Source organism: Asterias amurensis, chromosome 17 (assembly GCF_032118995.1).
Source record: "Asterias amurensis chromosome 17, ASM3211899v1".
NCBI classification, from domain to species: Eukaryota; Metazoa; Echinodermata; class Asteroidea; order Forcipulatida; family Asteriidae; genus Asterias; species Asterias amurensis.
In genome coordinates, this window is record NC_092664.1 from 16,305,534 (window position 1) to 16,321,613 (window position 16,080).

At 40.3% G+C, this 16,080-nt stretch overlaps 1 protein-coding gene across 8 annotated transcripts in view; it reads right to left on the minus strand.

The window, feature by feature from the left end:
* Nucleotides 1-16,080, minus strand: part of LOC139950172 (uncharacterized) — a 165,235-nt gene that overhangs the window by 78,604 nt on the left and 70,551 nt on the right. For 7 of the 8 annotated variants that reach the window (XM_071948805.1, XM_071948802.1, XM_071948806.1 and 4 more), the window contains 8 exons: nucleotides 11,043-11,147; nucleotides 7,890-8,144; nucleotides 4,650-4,799; nucleotides 3,648-3,866; nucleotides 2,353-3,201; nucleotides 1,833-2,204; nucleotides 1,256-1,423; nucleotides 499-756 (listed from right to left, as the gene is read on the minus strand). In XM_071948805.1, coding sequence (XP_071804906.1) covers nucleotides 499-756; nucleotides 1,256-1,423; nucleotides 1,833-2,204; nucleotides 2,353-3,201; nucleotides 3,648-3,866; nucleotides 4,650-4,799; nucleotides 7,890-8,144; nucleotides 11,043-11,147 — 2,376 coding nt within the window. The remainder of the gene's footprint in view (nucleotides 1-498; nucleotides 757-1,255; nucleotides 1,424-1,832; nucleotides 2,205-2,352; nucleotides 3,202-3,647; nucleotides 3,867-4,649; nucleotides 4,800-7,889; nucleotides 8,145-11,042; nucleotides 11,148-16,080) is intronic. The other variant, XM_071948804.1, reaches the window with a different exon arrangement.

Here is a 16,080-nt window from a genome sequence, read left to right on the forward strand (position 1 = left end):
ATAAGCATTATTATTGCAACAGTATCAAGTACGGTGTTTTGTTACCAATTAATTATTTTAGTAAAGCAAATACCTGGAAAATATTTGTGGAAATTGTTTTCAGCTGAATTTTTCACATCATGCTAATTTTGAAAAACAAAGTCATTTTCAAGTTTAACTATCACTTTAGTTTGTAACGAATGTTCAGTTGAGTGTAAATTAATTTGTTAAAATAATCTACCCATTCACCAGTAGAAAGATGTCACAGAAATAGTTAAATATTATTTTCTAAACCGGGTTATTGCAGACATAATACAAAGCTCTGTGCTGCAGTCACTGTGTGCTTTAGCAGCGAATGTTTCGCAAGAGTTCATCACAAGTCAACTGATGGGAATCATTCGTTGCAAATTTGTGACGTCAAAATTCGTATCGCATTCGTAGAAAGTTTGAACCAGACTTCAATGTTCTTTCCAAAGACAAAGTAAATTAATCTTGCTCAAATTAAACTAATCTACGAACCTCTTTGATTGCATCTGAAAGTTTCCTCTTATCTTCCTCCCAATCTTTTCTCTCCTTGGTGAATTTCTCCTGAGTAGCACTAAACTCCCTCTGCCATTTACTCTCGCGTGAATCCATCTGCCTACGGGTTTCTAACGAGTTTTGGTTAGCCTCCGCTACAAGTCGTCGGTTATCGGCTCGCTCGATGTCCCAGGCTGCTTGAAGTCTAACCTGGAGATCTTCTAGTTTGACTTTCTTGAGTTTAGTCTGCTGCTCGAGCTGTTGAATCAATCGAGTAAAATGAAATAAAATGCTTTGAAATAACAACGTAAAGGCACTGCTGTACACTATTGGTAATAACTCACAATAATTGTTAGCATAAAAACTTGCTTGGTAGCAATGGAGAGCTACTTTGGAGAGCTACTAGCTAAAGAGGTAATTTCTCACTCAAATAAGAAAAAAACTGAGGCCTGAAGCTTTTATGTCACAAATATGTGCAACAAGTTTTTTTTTCTTTCTTTCGTTATTCTCTTGTAATGCGCACATATTCACCCTGCTGGGTGTTCAAGTCGCAGTAAAAACAAACTCAAAAGAATGAAAACAGGCACAGCTAATTTAGTCCTTGAAATCTGTGACATAAGATAAGTTTTGAGAAGAGATTAGATTGTGTGGTACAAAGACAATATCTAAGATTAAGGGGTAGAGAGCTCAAGATGCGTGGCACAGCTAAAAAAAAGACATGTCACCCCAGGAGTGTCAAGACTTCATGCTGTCTTACCCTGCCAACTTTGGTTATCAATTCATTTCGTTTGACGTCCCAGGATGCCTTCTCGTTACCGTAACTCCTCTGGAGTGCCTCACAGCGCTCCTTCTCGGCCGTGAGCTGGGCGCTAAGACTCCGCCTGTCTCGTTGAAGCTCCTCCATCAACTGCTTCGATCTCTTGGCCTGTGGAAAACAGGAAGATTAGGAACTTACATACGGACGTTTTCATTTAAATTATTTTCACTTTCTTTAAAGGCACTGGACACTATTGGTATTGAAGGGATGAAATAAATATCTATGTATTTCAACTTCACTGCTTTTGTTACACTTATTTACCTGGTCATGTTTGTTGTGTTGTCACATGAAAAATACTCTGATGTTTTACTGTACTTTGTTTTGCAACATTGTTTTGCAACGTTTATTTCTTCAGCGAGTATAGCTTTATTGAATGCATTGAGCATTTTTAACTTCTTACCAATTTTAATTTTTGTGTAAAGCGCCTTTGGCGACTTTTTAGCAGATTGCTGCGCTATATAAGATCTTTTTATTATTTTTATAATAAATAACGAAATAACTGAAATGTTTTGTGTACCGAGAGGGACTCCTTTTCAGCCGCCTGTCTCGCCAACATCTTCTCAGCAACAGCCCTCTCAGCAATCGCCTTCTGTTCATGCTCCTCCTTCACAGCAACCTGAAGATCCCTCTCCATATCTGACCTCCCTTTGACCTCACTCTCCAGCTTACTCTGCAGCCTAGCCAGCTCCTCCTTAAAGTACTTAGTCTCAGCCTCAAGCTTGAAGCGACTAGCTGCGATCTCAGCCTTCCATATCTTCTCATCCCTCTGGAATTGGATCTGGACATCGAAACGGGCATTGTCAACACGGCGTGATTGGTTGTCTAGGAGACGCTGAAGACGGTCTGATTCTTTCGAGACGTTTTTGATGTCGCTAACTTTGTCTTCAATCTGTTAGAGATACATTTATTTGTTAGGAATAAACATGTAGTTGGTTCAATAGCATTCCTCAAAATGATCAAGAAAAACGATGGTTGGAGAAAGTAACAATCAAACACACATCAGTGGTAAGGGTAAAGCCAAAATTAAGAGAACTTACCTGTTTAATAAGACGTCTTCTCTCATCCTTAAACTTCGCCTCACTGACTTTGTGCGTCTCTACAAGCTCTGTAGCAGCCTCCACTCTAGACATTAATTCCTCTTCTCTCTTCTTGGCCTTCATCTCAGTCTCGTGTACCTTCCCTCTCAGCTCACTGATGATGTTGTTAGACTGACCCCTCTCGACCTTCCAAGAGTCTTCCCGGGTCATCAAGTTGGACTGAAGAGACTTGACCTCCAAGACAAGCTTCGATCGATCACTCTCCCACGAGGCATCTCTTGCTTTCAAACTGGACTTGAGTTTCTCAAGGGCTTCCTGGAGCTCGTTGCGCTCTGCTTTCCAGTCCTTCTCCCGGTTCGAGAGCTTCGCCTGTAGGTCTCGCATCTCTTTCCCTAAACGTGTGTTCTCACTGCGCAGCTCATCCTCACCGTTGCGGGCGCTCTTTATAAGCTCAGCCTTCTCTTTGCTTCTGCAGTCCTCTTGGGCGCGAAGCTGTGCGTCCAGGGCATGTATGGTACCCCGACTCTGTTCAAGTTCTTGTTCCATGAGTTCCACTTTGGCAGAGATCTCCTCAAGTTGTCTTGACTTGCTTCTCAGATCAAGATCCATCTCCTCTAGCTCCACTCGGCCTTCTGAGGATGTTATACCAATCTGATGCTCATAACCCCGCCGGAGTTTGGCCATCTCTGCTTCGTGTGATGCTTTGATAGTTTCCAGGTGAGACTGGGTCTCCTTGAGGCGTTCCTCGCCTTCCTTCCCGTTGGTTTTGAGAGACTTCATGTAGGTTTCTAACTCCACGGTCCTCTGTTGGAGGGTCTGCTTCTCGAGCTGGAATTGTCCAAACTCGTGCTGAGAGGAAAACATAATTCATCATCACACCCATCTTGCATGTTACTCCTCTAAACAAAGTTTATCATTTAAACTTGGATGGGTACGACATGTTAGTGAACATGCTGTTTTCTCAAAAAGTAGACAATGTTTTCAGATGAAACATTTTACATTGTTACTTTTGTTGTATCTGTCTTTATAAAATGTGCCATATAGGTATACGCTGACCGGACCCAATCTATGACCCTGCCTTTATAGGGTAAAATCTAAGGCCAGGACCAATTGTTTAAACCTGTAAGCCAATGCACACTAAATAATTATTAACAATAGCAGAAACTGTTTCAGCCATAAATAAGGTTACACACGACAAAGTACAAGTACAATTTATGACTGGTCATTAACACAGAAAGTTTGTAAGCGGCATTCTCTACTTAAAGCAGCTTTATGAAATTGGGCCCAGTAAATACCTGTATGTCGCTCAGCTTCCTGGCGTTCTCCTGTTGCTGTTCATCTTGCCTCGCTATCAGTTCGCTCTTCTCCCTCGCCCAAGCCTCTCTCTCTTTCTTCAGACGAATGTCCAGCTCTGTGCGATCCTGATGGATGCTGGCTACCTTAGAATGGAGAAGGGACCGTTCCTGAGTCAGGATGTCACTGGAGGCCTTAAGCTCCTCGCTCTGTGCCGTCATCTTGAAATGAGAGATTGTTAAACTTCTAGTTATTGAACAGGAAGATGCGTCATTGGGTAGGCTTCGTGTACATTCAATCCCTTGATAGATTTCAAGAAATGAAAGTAAAGTATCCTGTATTCTAGATTTAGAAAGGTGCAGAGTTTTTCGAAAGAAACCTTCTAACCGTAGACCGGAAACCGTAGAATTACAGCAACTCCCTTTCAAGTTGATTTGTATGTATAAAGTATCTTGACTCTCAAGTCGTAATTCGATGAGGCATGCTCGAATATATACTTCAAAATGAGTAAGCTTTTAACTTTTGCTAGAATTTGTTTTGATTGCGCTTCTGACACTGATCATTCATGAACTTCTGTATTCAAGTTTATTTGCTATTCCTGAAATAATTTCGTTTTTATTTGATGAGTTGATGGATTCTGCAAAGGTGTTGACAACTCGCCGTTTCGGTTGGTATTTTCTGATCGCCATTCATCCACTTGTCAATTCAGTGTCATTTCGAATGGTATGTAGTTGTTGGTTAAAATCCCGATAGTAATTGTTACTACGTTCAACCCCAATTTTAAACATTCCTTCTTCTTCGGTTTAACCATAGAGAATAGCGTCAAGCCCGTTGAATACTTCATGTGAATGCGATACGAATGTTAAAGTCACAAACTGTTGATCAGTGCACAACTTGTACGAAACATTCGTTCAGAAAACAGCCCTGTGAGCCTGACGTCAAAATTTGCTCCGCATTCGCATGAAGTCTGATGAACCGGGCTTTACCGTAAAATTAACACATACCACTTTCATCTTTGACTGCATGTCTTCAGCAAGTTCTCGATATTTCCAACATTCTCCGTCCAGAATCTCGACCTCTGTTTCCAGTTTACCCAGAATCTTCTTCAATTCCTCCTTCTCGGTGTCCGGGCGAGAGGAGTCTGACTTTTTCTCCTGTGAGGAAACGAAGAGGCAATTCATAAATAAATCGAGAAAATAATTCACCTCTTTCAACGGCAACTTAAAACATAAGTTTTCCGACAGGCCTTTTCATGAACTTTGAATGTTCAGACCGGCGCCTTTGAATGTTTCACGGATAACGCGCGCCGAACAATTGCTATGATTTAATATTGTATTATTTTTCCAATAATTGAAGGGAAAATATTTCAAAATAAAAATATACAGTAATTTTATATAACGTACAGTGGCTGTCAAGGTTTAAACAAATGTATATTTCTCCTGAAGACGAGCAGAGTGTACTGCTCGAAACGTCGAGTCAAACCGGCTCATTTCAGAGCCAACACTAACTCAAAAGAGAAATATTTCATGGTTGTAGCCGCAAGTGGACTATTGTGTTTAGTTCCCACTTAAAATATCTTCATATTCATTTTAAGTTCGTGACGATAATTATAAGAACATAAAAAACTTTATCGACAGACATCAGATAAACGTGTTAGTCAAAATGTCAAGCGATTTACATTTTATACAATTTATTTGACGTAGACTGCATTTGCTAAAATTACCAGCCGAGTCCAAGAATAGATCAGACCGACCTGATGGGACTGACTGACTGCTAGTAAAAGTATAATGTCTGCAACAGTGGGGTTCCAGAAGCGCCTTAACTGAATTATATCACAGAATATATCAAATTGGTAACGGTGAAGGGAGAGATGAAATTCTTCAAATGTAGAGTGATGCAATTTTTAGTTCTTAAATTGACTTAAAGAATATCCGTGACGTAAGGATTGGATTGGATATCAGGGCTAAATGGAGCTCGGCAAGTTTATGCTGAGGACAACATAAGGCGGGAAAAGTCACACACAGTAATCGTGAAAGTTTGCGTGTACGTCTATTGCTTTTTGTTTGGCTTTAGACCGCTTGCATTGGCTGCATTTTTTTAGGAAATGTGAAAAAGGTTATCATTTTGAGGAAACATACTCAAAGTTTTTGGTTTCTTATTGCTTTTCATTTTATTGTAAAGCGCTTGGAGGAAAGTTGATTCATATTCCGCTATAAAAAATACTGTTTCATTACTGCTAATTGAAAGTTTGATGTATGTTGAATTAGGAGGGACTCATCATGCGTAGACACACGGCTGAATGTTTTAACATTCGGCCGCCAAAGTCAAAAAGCGCAGTTTGTTTCAACAATGAAAATGTCTTTACGGCTACTCCAGTAATGGGGTTACAAATGTGCAAAAAGACGAGTAATATTTAGCAACATGTTTTACTTGGTCTCATTGCAGGGAAATGTAATCTCTTCAGTTGATTATGTCTCACGATGACTCATCATGTCATTTATCAATTCGGGTTGTTACTTGATGTCTAGGTCCGTCAAGCACGTTGCTTGGATATCAAAAACTCATTTCCGAAATAATTAGCTGTGACATGAAAATCTGTGTTCAAGTAGATTACGGAGTTCCTTGAAAACAAACCATATGGTTTAGAAGAGAAAAAAAGGTGCCATTTAGCTGCGCTTTCCGTAAAGAAAATGAAGCATCGAAGCATGACCTTTGACCTGTTCTAACATAGCGCACATATCCGGGACTCAGTGAGGCTCAAGGCGCTTCAACATACAGTATTTCCTGCAAGGTATGAGGGACTACGTTTGAATTATGAGACCTACTCCTTTTACATAGCACCATGTAATGGTTTACAAGGTGATGTGGTGAAATATGCTGCCAATCAAACCAGGAACACCGGGGCGAACCCGGTTTCCATTGTTTTACATCAAAGAAGGTAGTCAATGACGTCATGTTCAATCCATAGTAGCCGTGAACCGAACCACGGCCACGCTGGTGATGGGCGAGTGCACGCCACCAGTGCCACCCTAAATCTTATTGCGTTGACACGAACCAACCTTTGACCTTCCCTTTAAGCTCGCCATTTATCCCACACTAATTTGATATTTCCACATGGATGTTAGCATTGAAACTGAACTTAGTTTACGTCATAATCAAATTACACGGATTTGAGGTTTAATTTGGCCATCAAAGGAGCAAAAACGTCCCTAAACTGCGCAAATCTGTTCGCGTGACAAGCAGAATTCTCAGATGGGCTTAAATCATCATTGAGACCGGATTGGCTGTATTGGTCATCGATAGATCGACCGCCTTCATAGCCTGAAAACAGCGGAGAAAAACTTATTAAGACAGCTTGGGATTTTGGTAAAATGTTCAAATTATTGCCCTTCACTTTTTCGATGACTCACCAGAGGAACCGATTTGCTTGTCATTTCACAACGCCAAGCTTTTTCACTAGGCCAATTCATATTACAGTAGGCCTGGTACTTCACGGATTGCCTCCATGCCCTCGGTCACTGCCCCGATGCCCTTGAAATGCCCAAATAGAAGTTTACAAATTTCTCATAGGGTGCCCTTTACCAAGGAGAAAACGCCTGGGTGCCCTTGCCCTTTCAAAAAATATATAAGCACACAGGTCTGTATTTACAAAGGAGTGGTAGAGCCGACAAAACAGTCAGTTTTCAGGTTCTGTGTGGTCAACCAAAGTATGAAATAACAAACCTTCGAAAAGTTAGGCTTAATCCGTTTTGTGAGTCAGGGGAACAAAAGTGAACAGCCGTTAACATTCTCAGCATGTAAAAACATTGTCCTTGATGTTGGTTGTGACAACAGAAAAGCAGCTGTTGTTCACATAGACTTAAGACTAGTTTTATCTCGAGTTAGGATGAGTTACTATCCTAACTTAGGACTAGCCTTAAGTTTTAATATCTCCTTGGAAAAGTCCTAACTCCTTGTGAAATCGACTTTGTGAAATCGACCACAGATACAGTTTTAACCGGATCGTAGGATTATAAATCGGAGTCAGAGTCAGTTTGACCCATTTGTGTGTCATCTTGACACAGACTCCGGGTCACACTGATCCAGAAATGCGTTAGGCCCAACTGTGCAAACTTTCAGGGGATTCATTGGTTGCAAATTAAATGAATTCGTTAAAAATGAAATATTAAAACAAAATAAAAAACGTAAATTTACAGTACCTCTTGCAAATTAAATGTATTACAAAAGAAACTTAATAACAATACCTCTTGGCCAAGTGAAGCACTTGCAGTTACATCAGGTCTGCTCTGCATGTCCTCCATCTTCATCTTGAGCTCGTCCAGCCTCTTAGAGAGCTCAGCTTTCTCCCTCCTCCAAGCCATCGTCTCCATCTTCTTCTGTAACTCCGTGCTCTCTTTTTCAAAGGCGAACCTCTTATCTGCCCGGTCCTGCTCGTCCTGTGTCTGTGGTGCGTCGGGGGAATGTGAGACGGGGTCGGGGGAGTGGAATTTCTTAGCGTACTATCAAACAGTGACGGTCGTTTAAAGGTATTTTTTGTAAAGGGTTGGTTGAGAGTCGCATTGAGCGCAGTGTTATATTTGACGGTAAAGACGCAATTTGTATTGCAGAAAGTTGGTCAGAGAGCAGTTTTAGATTTGGGGAGGAATGTTTTGGGAAGAGGGTGGTAGTGAAGTGGGGAGCAATTGGTATCATGCGAACACATTACGTTGATGAGGTATTCCGAGATGGGTTACATACAGGAAGGGTCCAAGCAAGGAGACCGTTGCCAGAAGGGCGTCATGCATCATGCAGTAAGCATACAGTCGGTGAAGACACCATCGCAGCAGGGTACCGGGAATCCAATCGGGTTGGTTTGGAGACGTTCACCAATCGTTTTAAAAGTCGAGTTGGAAGGGGTGGTTGGCAGAGAACATGCGTGTGAGTGGGGGAAGAATATGAAGTAGTAAAAACCAATTAGTTGATAGTTCAAGATTAGTGTTAACAGGTTAAAATCACATAGAGCTGTTAACGTTATACCAACCAGTGGTAAGAAACTCATGTTAGAAGGAGGTGGTGTTACTCTTGCAAATGCCACAGACCAAGGGACTTATTAGCTTAGCAGACTGGCCCGGTAAAGCATGACGCATCAGCTGAAGCTACGAGATACAGGCTGCAGACTATCTGCGCCATGTGCATGCCGGAAGCAGTGTCTTTAAGAGTGGCCACAACTTCACAAAAACTTGTTTCTCTTGAGTATTGAACGTGACTTTTTGTGTTAACTTTTAAAGAGATTTGTGAATTTTGTGAATTCGGGCTTGGGGTTAGTCGTTTATCTTCGCGTATAGCATAATGCATGGATGAAGTACATCTAAATGGCGTAAAGCAACTTTGCTAAAGTTTGAAGGCTTTAGAAGCATGCAATGAGCACTTAGCATCGAAAACGTTGTCTTTGTATGTATAACTCTGAATCTGTGACAACAAACAATTTTTAAAGCATTTTGCTCCTTCAATTAATAGTGTAAACAGGCCAATTCGTCAAGTGTTATTACCAACTCATTTGCAAGATATAGACAAATGAACACTAGCTGAAAAATTCAAAAACTAACAAACGTCTATGTATAGGCCAAATATACAATTAATTGCTTTAACTTAAGAGTTTTTCTAATTGTGTTCAACAAACATCTCAATAATCCCTCTGCACGAATCCCCCTTCAACCTCGTCCAAATTTATCTCTAAAGTCCACCCCGATAACACATAACATTATCAACAAATTTGCGGTTAATATTGGCTCAATCCCCCAATGGAATAAACGTCGGATATGCGTCTATTAATACACCCTAAGCCCTGAGAAGGAGGAAGTCCCAAACGGAACTACTCAGTTAGTCGAGGGATTATTTTTACTCGCGGAAGGATTGACTGTATCAAACATGCGCTTTTACATCACAAGTTCACTAAGGGAACTTGGACTTCCTTTGATATGTAGTGCGGAGGTTTTGGAAGTGGTACAACTCGAGAGGTCAATTTGATAGTATCATTTTTGCATACAGGCCTTTGTTTTTAAGACAAAAACAGACATTTCATTTTGTATCAGTCGTAAACAGTGCGTCCACCCACTAGGGAGGTTTAGAAAATACGTGAACGTGATTGTCAGAAATTGCGTTGTTAAAATCTCGCGTTTTTAGCATACGTGTAACTACCCCCTTTTCACGTCAGGTATACGTACGTGCTGACGTCATACGTGAGCACGCAATAGCCCAAAGTGGTGAAGTCACCTAGAAACAGCACAGTTTCTGACGTTCACGTTCACGTTCACGTTCACGTATTTGCTAAGGACAAACAGTCCTTATGTGAATAATTATTGTGTTCTCGTGGTGTCTCACGATTGGTATGTGATTATTAACTAGCGTTATCAGACAATGCACATTTTGTATTAAAAGTATTATTCAGGATTTGTAGAGCTGAAAAGTGGTCATGTTTTGTGTGATCAAACAGTGTACACTAAATAACAAACCTGTGAAAAAGTTGGCTCACTTCGTTTTGTGAGTCAGGAAAAAACAGTGAAAACCATGCACATTTTTCAGCATGTAAAACACGTTATCCTTAATTTCAGAGAGAATTGCTTCCAAGAAAACATGGTTCTCGTATGAACTTAAAAATGGAAGTTCTCAACTCAAAACATGAAATTGTGAAAAACATTCTAAATTGGGTTTCTTTTCGGTCCACGCAGTTCATGATATCAATAAATGTGGGCATGCTACGGCACATGCACATGACATTGTGCACGGAGGTCGCACTGCCTTTCCTCCAATCATCCCACGCATCGTGACGAAGAGCATTAAATTGGAACCCACTCTATTAACAGTTCGACTCACGTCTTCCTGTCTAAACAGGAAACCCATGAGATTGCAAAGTCCAACCCACATGAGTGCAATCAAAGGGAATTCATAATACAACCCTTTACATGATGTAAAAATAGAGGCATAAATGTTAAAGGTACTGGTCACCTTTGGTTATTATCAAAGACCAGTATTCTCATTTGGTGTATCCCAACATAACTATGCGCATATATAACAAATTTGTGGATTTTTTTTTTACTCCAACAAATGGTCATCGAAGTTGCAAGAGAATAATGCACGAAAAACACCCTTGTTGCACAGATTTGTTTGCCTTCAGATTTCTAATGAAAGGCTTCAGTCCTGTAGTCTTTTAACAATTAAGTGAAAAATTACCTCTTTCTCAAAAACTACGTTACTTCAGAGGGAGTCGTTTCTCATAATGTGTTATACTATCAGTATCTCTACAATACTCCTTCCCAAGTAAGTTTTTATGCAAACATTTATTTGAGTATTTACCAATAGTGTTCAGTGCCTTTAACGCTGTCTATAGAGCATTTTTCCGTCTACGTTATAACACTAACCTCTTGTAATCGGAGATCCATCTCGGATTTCTCGTGAGCAAACAGCTCCCTCTCTCGGGCAAGTTCTGAGGTCAGGTCATCAATGGCAAGGTGACACTCAGTCAGCTGTGTGGACAAATAACAGTGAATTGAAAATTTGTTAATTATATATATATACTTCTCTGATACAATATTATATGATACTGCTCTGTGGTGACAATATTCACGACGAATCTAGCTTTAAATCAGTATTATCAAACCGAATTTCAAGAAATACTGATTTATCCGTTTCCGTTGGAGTCATTGTTACATATTGTTGTGTTACACAACGGAGAGAAGACTGTAGCGTGATATGCTATCCGAAGCCGTGTCTGGAGTAATGGCTTCGGCTGTGGCAAGATCGGCAAAAAGTCCCATACTCCAACGTTGTCGTTGCAGCCAATATCCGCAAAACCTCATAATCATGTACATCCAAACTTCGCATTCACGTTAACCAATAATCACCGTGGCTGACAGCATCGATTCCTCAACACTGGAAAATATTGTCAATGTTCTTAACGCGTAGAGCTTCGGTGGAACTTAACGAGGAGCAGAAGAGAAACAATGCTGGCTGCAACTACGTCGGCGTTTCTTGGCTACGGGGAAATATCCTCTTGACGGTGGTTCCTCAACGGTCACTTTTGAGCCCAAAACAACGAGTAAACCATGGTATAAAGGGTAACGGCGTTTACTACGGGCTGCTTGTAAAAGCGGGTCTAACTAACAAATTCCCTGTCGTCAAATTCATTCACCTTAGCACCTTCACACTAAAACAGCTCAATGGAAAGATGAACCAAAACTGACTTCTGAAACTTGAGTAAACCAGGATTAGGGGAGCAAGTCCATCAATGATCCTTGTCCAACGAATGAGCAGAGACTAGGCTTTAACAGCTCTTGCACAAGGGCTTTTGGCTACTTCTGTCGACAGTAATTAACGTCAAGCCTCTAGGGGGAAAAGCGACTTTAAATAGATCACGAAAGCTTACAGCCTAATTGAGTTTTCATTGTACACAGTTCCTTGACAGCTGAGGACAGATTCAAATTCAACTGCTTGTTTAGTCATTTTCTTTTTCTTTGCGAAACGGTGAAATTTAAATACTGTTAAATTATATTATTGTTTGAAGCTTTTAAATGGTGTGGATAAATAGGAAGAAACTATGAATATATACGTAGTAAACTTGCGGGAACAACCATGTGTAAATCTCTTCTGTGTAAGTATTGGCTCTGAAAAGAGCCGTGTGGTCTCGAAGTTTGAACAGTATATTCTGCTCGTTTTCAGTGGCAATTCTCTCCCAAATCAGAAACTGGACATTCTTCGTCACCTTCCTTCAGAGCACGTGTTACAATACCAGTTGCTCTTGCTTATTATGACCAATGAAGGAAAATACAATCCGATATAGACCTGATCATTGTGCAGTCATCATGAATTTCTCCCTTTGATATCAACGGACCTAAACCGAGGTTGGAAGAACAAAAATAGTCTGGTTCCTATTTGAAAAATGATTATTGGCATACATTTTTGTTATTTGAAATGAGGAACATGACAAAGATGGAGGCTTCATTGACAAAGGTCTATTGCTCTTTCAAACCGGATCATAAAACAGTGCAAGAATATCATTGTATTCCATCCAAAAACATTTGAGGTATATTCTCCAACAGACTCACCTTACGAGGTAAACGATTCCTGACACTGACACGACTGCTTGACACTCATGAACAGAAGTTCCTCTGACAAACACTCGTTATTAAAGCAACCTTCATAACCTCAACGCTACATAAATGTAATCTAAGTATGGTATCTTCCGTATAGCAACTGTGCTGTTAATATCAATACTCGGATATAGCGACGACTAATACGGGCTGCTCGTTATAAAGCGAATGTAACTAGCCGATTCTCCGGCCGTCAATTCATACTCTTAAGGAAGAAGCTTTTAAGAAATAGTAAACTTGCGGATACAACCATCTGTAAATCTTTTTGTGTGGGAGTGTTGGCTCTGAAAAGTGCTGAATGCAGGTGTGGTCTCAACGTTCCAACAGTGTACTCTGCTCGTCTTCAGAAGAATCATTCAGGAGAATCATATACATTAGCGCAAGTGATCACAACAAAGCAGCTCCATAGAAAGATGAACTAAGACTGACTTATGAATCTTGAGAAACCCCAGGATTCCTCAAACCATCTCCAACTCGCTCTCCTAGACAAGACCAATCACCTTCAAAATGAGAACGGTGCACTGCTTGCTTTGACACAAATATGTCACAAACCACAAGACGGGATTCTCCAACCATAAGTACCCCCTATGCCGTCCCAAAGTTCAACGGGGAAGTCACCGCGAATGACGGCAGACGATATCTGCTACGATGGGGCCCGACCTTGGTGATGGTTAACTTGCTTAAAGGGGGGGGGGGGAGTAATGAAGACACATGTCTTGATCTGATTTAAGCATCCTGCCTCCTCGGCAGTTGGAGTGCATGAGGATGTCTTTAAATGCACTGGACACCTTTATTAGAAATTGTCAAAGACCAGTATTCTCTACACTTGTTGTATTCCAACATTATGCATAAAATATCAAACCTGTTAAAATTTGGGCTCAATTGGTCATTGTATTTTGAAGAGAAAAATGAAAGAAAAAACACCCTTGTTGCATTACTTTGTGCTTTCAGATGCATAATAAACGGCTTCAGCTGAAGTCTTCTATTATTTGAGGGAGAGGTTACATCTTTCTCAAAAACTACGTTGCTTCAGAGGGAGCCGTTTATCACAATGTTTTATACTATCAACAGCTCTCCATTGCTCGTTAAAGTAAGGTTTTATGCTAACAATTATTTTGAGTAATTACCAAACGTGTCCAGTCCCTTTAAGCATCCTACCTCCTCGGCAGTTGGAGAGGATGCGGATAGTATGTCTTAAAGGAACACGTTGCCTTGGATCGGTCGAGTTGGTCTTTGAAAAGCGTTTGTAACCGTTTTTTATAAAATGCATATGGGTAGAAAGATGTTGTAAAAGTAGAATACAAAGATCCACACAAACATGACTCGAAATTGCGTGGTTTTCCATTTACCTCGTCGACTAGCACGTCGGCCATTTATGGGGGTCAAAATTTTGACTCCCATAAATGGCCGACCGTGTTAGTTCGCACAGTAGAAGGAAAACCACGCAATTTCGAAGCAAACTTGTGTGGATCATTGTATTCTACTTTTAAAACATCTTTCCAACCATATGCATTATATAAAAAACGGTTACAAACGCTTTTGTTTTGACCAACTCGTCCGATCCAAGGCAACGTGTTCCTTTAAACTCTCACACTAACATCTTGGGAGAAAAAAAGGTCCGTGCTCTATGGCAATGAGCTCTCGTGGCTGCCTCACGGTTTATATAGAAATTCATCCGATCCTGCCACAATTAGTCGTGGTTTGATCAAATCGATCGTACGAGGCAGGAGGGCTAGCAGTTGACATTTCAGTCTTAAGATGTTGTTTGACCGACCACATGTTACGTCAGGTCACCGGTATAGTGAACGTGGCATGTCATCTTCTTAAGTCAACTATTTCCCTTGTAAAGCAGGATGGTGTATTTTTTTAGCTCCGCAAAATGTATCAGCTGCTACTCAAAAATCATCATTTGCAACTCAATAATAATTTGCATTCATTGCGCACAAAACTTTCCAGTCAAAGTGTTTTGCTGCAAAATGTGTCAGTTGCTATTCAAAAATCATCATTTGCTATCTCAATATTAACATTCATTGCGCACAACACTTTCCAGTCAAAACATTTTGCTAAGCAAATTTTGTTAGAAGAAGTCAGTGTTATTTATAATTGTAATAAACCCATAGTTCTCGGGACTTGCAATCTACGGTTTATCGAGCCATAACCACATTCCAACATGAACATCAAAATCGTATATCAAATTCTATAAAATAAAAGATAAAACTCACCTGTAAAAATGTCATTTCAAACGGTGGTCGCGTTTTTTTGGTGTTTTTTTGAGATATTGCCGACAATCTGGCGCGAGAGTGTCAACTTGGAAAGATAATTCCGTATTTTCAAACGTTTTCAACCCCTTATTCATAACGTCTTGAACCCGTGTTTTCAATTGTTTGTAAAGATCTCTTCACAATTTAATTAGTAACTTTTCAAGATTTGTTTTACAACGAGCAGATCTGGCACGCTCGTCAACCGGCGTCTCGAGAAATGACAGCCTTACAACTGTTCGTCTACCCGGCATGAGGTCGATAGACAGAGTCGTCCCCCCAAGACAAGCATACAGATGAGACAAGATAAAAGACAGAAGAATAAGGCCAAATAAAAACAACATACCAGAGAGCGTCCCATCCCTCATCCCTTTTTTGAGGCCGCATCCTTTTTTTGTATATTTTATTTTGCCTTTTCCATTTTAAAACGACAAACTTTCCGTGTATTCTCATTAAACTTAGTAATCTTTAAGAATCTGTAACTACATAAAGTAAGTAGTGACTTTAAAATGAAGAATTGGTGGCCAGTTTGAATTAAAATGCTTGGCGGCCGCCTTTGAAATAAATAAGAAAAACAAAATAAAAAGGCCATCATCCTCCTCTTTTTAGAAACCCGGACGATCAACTGGTATTTTGTTTACCCAGCCAAAAATGTCCTTGGACTGAAAAGTGCTTCATGAAAAGATACAGGAGAGTTCCAGTATGCGGCTATAATCAGCTTAGCAGCCATTTATTTGCGTTGGTTATTTGTTGTGTTGCCGAGTGCGTTATGTAAACGTGACTTCATTTATTGTGCTCCTTTTACCAATGGTAAGAAAGACTTGTACACTTATACAATTAGAGCATAAGTAGGCCTTCAAATCACTGAACAAAGGCGATGATCTTGGACAATATCATTAATCATTGCGCACATGTCTGGAATTATTGAACTATTTTGCGGTCAGCATTAACACGGGGTGGCTCTTGCCGCGTATATTTTGAATTTGTATATGGTGAAAAACACAAGACACTTTGTAATTCAAAACACACAACCTCAAAATGCAAATGCGTAA